Source organism: Zea mays, chromosome 1 (genome assembly GCF_902167145.1).
Source record: "Zea mays cultivar B73 chromosome 1, Zm-B73-REFERENCE-NAM-5.0, whole genome shotgun sequence".
NCBI classification, from domain to species: Eukaryota; Viridiplantae; Streptophyta; class Magnoliopsida; order Poales; family Poaceae; genus Zea; species Zea mays.
The window spans coordinates 295,652,796-295,659,112 of NC_050096.1; the positions used below are offsets into that span (position 1 = coordinate 295,652,796).

The 6,317-nt window shown below is 48.2% G+C and overlaps 1 protein-coding gene across 1 annotated transcript; it reads left to right on the top strand.

Annotated features, from left to right (window-relative positions):
* The first annotated feature begins 2,080 nt into the window (after positions 1–2,080).
* LOC100501785 (uncharacterized) lies at positions 2,081–4,047 on the top strand. The gene has a single exon (NM_001196443.2). It carries the CDS (start codon positions 2,149–2,151, stop codon positions 3,832–3,834), a length of 1,686 nt encoding a protein of 561 aa, NP_001183372.1. The 5' UTR covers positions 2,081–2,148; the 3' UTR covers positions 3,835–4,047.
* Positions 4,048–6,317: the final 2,270 nt, after the last annotated feature.

The following is a 6,317-nucleotide window of genomic DNA, read 5'->3' on the forward strand; positions in this document are numbered from 1 at the left end:
AGGGAGGGGAGGTTGGCGGTCGACTGGCTGGGGAAGGGAGGAGGGGGAGATAAAGTAGTATAACTCTATACCATGTGGAAACTCTAACTTAGAGTTGGTGTTGTATTAATAGACTAAGTTAGTTAGATCTGGCCCATTACACAAGAGTGAGAATGTAATTACAAGACACTAATCCTAAAATCTTAAAGAGGTACTCTAACAATTTAGACTCGCACTTGAAAAAATCATGAGAAAATATTAAATTTTATGTTCATGTGCGCTAAAAATTCAGAATCGGATATGTTCTCGCGCTGGGGTCGAGAGTGAGCGCCACGCTCCGTCCGCTGCCGGCTTGGCGACGTGTAGAGGCACTCCGTCCTGGCATTTACCAAGCCTGCTTTGCCAGGTGCAGGCATGTTCCAAATCTCTCATCAGAAGATTTTGGGTCCCGTTCAGCAGCCTCAGAATGGCGGTGCAATCTTCAGCATCGCCGCACTTGTGCATTATTGCCCAACACAACAACACTCGGAAATTAGGTGAAGTGCAAGATGCATAGACAAGCATGTCCACGAGAGGGAATTGCCATACTTCAAAATAACACTGCAGTTCTCCACAAAACACTGCTGCTTCTGGGTGATTTCCACCTAATGCTTCCCCGGGCAGGCTCTTCATATGCAATTGCCCATTTTGTATGCAAAGCCCTCATAGAATTCAGAATTGTATGATCAGAAAGTAAACAACTAGGATCTGCATGACAAGGGCATGCCAGCTAGCAGAGATAGCAACAGACCAGATTCGGATATGATATTGCAAATACCCCCAACAATCTTACCCATGGTTGCAACCAATATCAGCTCGTGAGACCGCGACCATACCCACGGGTAGAAATTTATATCTATGCCCGTGCTCATCGGTTTTTGGACGGGCTTCGGATATCAGTCAGATATGATAAACACAATCATTTTCAACAATTTAATAGCATAATTAATCAAATTACTTTCCAATTCACCATTATATACAATTAAAACTTAATAAAAGAATTGTTACGGATCTACGGGTTGCGGCCAGGAGGCGCTGGAGCTTGGAAAAGGCAGCCACCAGCTATGTTATAGCCTATGAGACTTAAAAGGGGCATGAGGCACAACACAAGAAGCCAGCAAAGCTAGAAGGGACGACCAACGGTGGGGAATTGGGAATGTTAGGCATGAGATTCATTGAGTTAGGGTTTGCTTTTTGCTGTGCAATATGGGCTAGGCCAAAAAATAAACTATGAGTCGATTTCGGATATCCAACGGATAACCCGCGGGTGGGAGTTAATATCCAAATATGTGCCCGCCCGACTTCGAGTCGAATACGGGTTTGATCCACAAGTCAAAAATTTATCCATGTCCGGCTCCGTCGGATCGAATATCTGACAGGTATCCGAATCGGCAGATCAAATTGTCTTCCTGCAATCCACCACAGCCAGCAAGGGTTGCAACTTGCAAGAGAGTTGTGTGACTGATGGTAGTATATGCTTCTCTCTTTTTTTTATCTGAAGCAGCAAGCTCCCCATCATAAATTTTCTTTCCTTTATTTCTTCCTGGGAGCAAAAGGTTACCTTCATTATCAGTGGCATGGGTTTAGCTACAAATGACTCAGGATCATTCAAATATAAGCTCAGTTAATCATCTGAATAAAGGAAAGCTGACGCGGCCCAAACACAACGGCCCAACAGGACAAACTACGGTGCACCATTGACAGAAGCCAGGCCCAGACTTCAGCCATTGCCACTTAAATTCTTTTTTCCCGGCGTGCTTGGAAGTTTTGCAGTGTTGGCTCCACGAGATGCTTGCTAGCCCGGGCGAGCCATTTTGGCTAGCAGCGTCCGGTGTTTGAAGAGTTCTTGAGTGGATTTTCATGTGCATGTTTTGTGATCTCTGCAGCTGTTTGCCCTTTCCATTCAAGTCATGAATGTTCTTGAGGGGATGTCCCGTTTCGATCTTTTTCTTCTTCGCCAATTTCCTTTTGCACATCGAACAGGAGCAGCACAGGCACTCGGGCAGGCTACTATAAAAACAACCGACTCAGCGAGCGATTCGTTAGAACCCCAAACCCCAAACGCCAAACCAAACCAAACCTCCCGCCCTCTCCCCACTTTCATCCCCTCCCCGCAACGGCCCAACCACCATGGCGTCTTCCTCCTCCAGCCCCTCGTCAACTTCGCCCTCCACCGCTTCACGTTCTGAATACCAAGATACCGATCATTTGGCCGCTCAGTCCCTCTACGAGACGACGTATCCTCCGCTCCCCACCCGTGAAGCCGCTCCAACAACGAGCGCCGCCCTCGGCGTCGCACCAGGCGCCATCAACGCCTCGGCCACCGCGCCCGGCGTCTCCCGCTCCAACACACGATCTCAAATATACCACACCCTCTGGGGCGGCACCAAACGCGTCCCCCTGCCCACCAACATCTCCCTCGCCCTCGCGCACCAGAGGAGATGTCGAGGTCGGACTCGGACTCGGAACTCCGCGGATGTCTCCCAGCCCCGCCGGAATAACCCCGTGGGCTTATCCCAGCACGTCTCCTACGCGTCGCGCCTGGACCTGGATTCGGGGTGGGGTACCGCACCGGCCCCGACGTCCGCGCTCGCCCCGATGAGGTCGTCCACCGCGAACCCGTCGCCGCCTACGTCGGCATGGACCAGGCCCTTCCTCTCGTCGAGCACCGTGGCCTCAACCCGGACGGACAACAGGATAGCCGTCGCCGCCACGCCGCCACCCGACACCACGCTGGTGCCCGACGCGCCAGGCTACGCGCCCGCCGTGGCGACGAGCGTTGACACCGAGCCGGAGCCGAACGCGTCCATCTCCACCACCTATTTCGCGCCCGCCGTGGCGACGAGCGCTGACACCGCGCCGGAGCCGAACGCGTCCATCTCCACCACCTCTTTCGCGCCCGCCATGGCGACGAGTGCTGACACCGCGCCGGAGCCGAACGCGTCCATCTCCACCACCTCTTTCGCGTCCGCCGTGGCGACGAGCGCTGACACCGCGCCGGAGCCGGACGCGTCCATCTCCACCACCTATTTCGCGCCCGCCGTGGCGACGAGCGCTGACACCGAGCCGGAGCCGGACGCGTCCATCTCCACCACCTCTTTCGCGCCCGCCGTGGCGACGAGCGCTGACACCGCGCCGGAGCCGAATGCGTCCATCTCCACCACCTCTTTCGCGCCCGCCGTGGCGACGAGCGCTGATACCGTGCCGGAGCCGGACGCGTCCATCTCCACCACCTCTTTCGCGGCCGGCGTGACGACGAGCGCTGACACCGCGCCGGAGCCGGACGCGTTCATCTCCACCGCCTCTTTCGCGCCCGGCGTGACGACGAGCGCCGACCGCGCGCTAGAGCTAGACGCGCTCACCTCCGCCTCCTCTTCTGCACCCGGCGCAGACCCAGACATCTCCAGCATTATAGACGACTTGGAGACCTTGTTCGTTGCAGGATCGGGCATGCAAGCGATCGGCGACAGAGGCGTGCACCCCGTCGACGACTTCTATCCGGACCTATTCCAGGCGTGGCGAGAGGATGTCGCGTCGCGGGCGTGGCGAGAGGATGTCGCCCCGCGGGCTGGGCGAGAGCATTTCGCGTCGCGGGCGTGGCCACAGGATGTCGCGCCGCGGACGTTCGGCTACTACGACATACCTGCCGCCGACATCCCGCTCTGTTCGGAGTGCCGCATCCGATCCGCACAGATCGAGGCTAGACATTACGACCATTTGGACATCTGCGCCCGGTGCTACGCCAAAAAGTTCGTCTGCCCGATATGTGGCTATGATTTGGGAGTGCCGCCTTCGACCGGCACACATCGAGGCTAGACCTTACAGCCGTTTGGTTCGTCTGCCCGCTGCTTATTACCTGGCTACTGTAGCGTTCAGATACGCATCCATTCTTGCTGGTAGCATATTTGCGAATTGCAAACGATGCTCTGTTCTGTGAATTGAATTCTTGCTGGTAGCATATTGCGAATTCTTATTACGAATTGCAAACGTAGTTGCACTGTGAATTTCTATCGATTCTTGCTGGTAGCATATTGCGAATTGCAAATGGTGTTGCTCTGAGAATTTCTATCGACTCTTGCTGGTAGCATACTAGCCAATAGGAAGATAGTAAGATAGTAGTGATCATTATGTAATATGGTCATTATAGAAAGATAATAGTGATTATTACGTAATATGGTCATCATAGGATGTGTCGACGTACGTATAAATAGCATGTCTTCAACACCATTAAGTCTACGATGCATAGACAAAATATATTTGGATATTGTTTTCCAAATAAGGCATAAACATTTGTGTTAGACAAAAGTTGGTGCGCATAGTGACTAAGATTAGAAACACCAGCCTCATCATTTCTTTCCATGGACAATAGATCCTACATGAAAAAAAAAGCTTGGTCAATTCATGTAAAATGAATGTTTTTGTGTTGGAGAAAAAAATGAAGGTTACGAACAATAGTCACATATTTTTTAAAAAAAATAGCGAAGATCAGAATTTATATATATCATGGTTTTCCTGTTAGAGATTGTTGAAACGGTGTATGGTTAGATGACTAATGAAGTAGGTGCTTTTCGAGCTGCTAGTATAACTATTTGCTCGGTTCATTAGTGCATCATTTTTTGTTTAACGTAGAGTAACAATAATTAGCTGGTGTATCCTGAGGGCAGTTGCACAGTGCGAGAAAATAGGCTATTTACATAATGCAGAAAATGAGTAAAATAATCATACATTTATCCTTGTTAGTCGCATCCTCACCGCAATCAAATCTTAAAGGTTTGTACTTAGTCTTGATTCAAAGACAATGTTGAGATGATAAATATGAGAACCGAGAAGATAACCATCTAATGCATTTTATTTTAGTACCTTTTCGGTGGTGATTCAAAAGACTGTGGATTTTGGTCTTCAAGACAGTCTCCAACTTTGAAGCTGCTATGTTGTTGTCATGTAAATTAATGTGTAAGCATAGAGACATGTTAATTTAAATAAGTTAAAAAATAAAATAATAAACACGGTGAGTCTGACTTACTTCTAGAGAAATGACTGTAGATAGGTTGGATAGTGCCGTAGAGGGTGAAATTGCTTGTCTTGTTCTGGATAGAAGTTTTGCTGGAGTTGACGGATGCATTGGAATTCTCAATTTGGTTGATGGCAAGGATAGGTCTCTTCCATGTGAAGCTACGACTGACTTGATTAGGAGTTCTTTTTCTTGATTTTGAAAAGACATTAGATTATAAATGTTGGGGACTTATTCTCAAAAGCTAAGAGTTAAGAACAAGGCAACTTAAAAAGTGTTAAATGTTAAAGTCCTACGTCCTTGAAGACATTATGTCCCTTCGGATATAATGAATTCCGGACGAAGGTTATGAAGGAAGAGACCTTCGTAAGCTTGATAGATGATGAAGAAGAATACATATATGAAATACGAATAATAATACAGATATTATCATCAACTTATTTTATTTTGCATTATCAAATTCATAATAACATATTATAAATGTACCTTCGGATTGACGAAAAGTAAAGGTATAAGTGTGATGCGAAAAGCGAATGCCAAGTCAGCGTGAACAGTACGGGAGTACTATTCATCTATTTATAGGCACGGGACGCAGCCCGTGTAGAATTACATTAATGCCCTTTACATTTATCAATAATTCTATAGTAATTCTTCGAGGTCTAATTTGGCTTTTCATCCTTAAGTCGGTTCCCCTTTTCTGCTGTCATGCCGAAGCTTTTCTGCGCATAGCTTCGTGATCATCTTATCCTTCGTCATGATCGCCTTCCGTCCTATTCAAGCTTCGTCTTGACCATACTCTTGTATACTCGTGACCCGATTTCGAAGATATCTGTTCACATATTTCACTTGGAAAACATTGTCAAATCATGTTTTTGAGGACCTTCGGAAGCCGAAGGCTCCCAACAGTAGCACCTCGCAATATTAATTTGCTGGAATGATAAATTCATATTGCGACATGGACGAAGGCTTTAAGCCAAAGGTCCGAAAAAAACACCTTCCCTTTGCTAGAATAGCAACAGTCTTTGACAAGCGGGACCCTCCAGTTTTCAACGCACTAGGTGTATAAATAAGAGCTCACCACGAGTTTATTTGGCATGCTCTCTTGCCATCTGCTTTTACTCACCCAACTTTCAGCCTGCGCGCAACAACACTTGCTTGGCTTTTTAAATTTTTAAGCTTCGGTTTCGAGAGCACTTTCTCAGCGTTTGCGAAGATGTCTGAAGATAAGAAAATTGTTGGTGATTCGAAGCTAAGCCTTTCTGAGGAGATGCATATGGGCTTTCTTCAA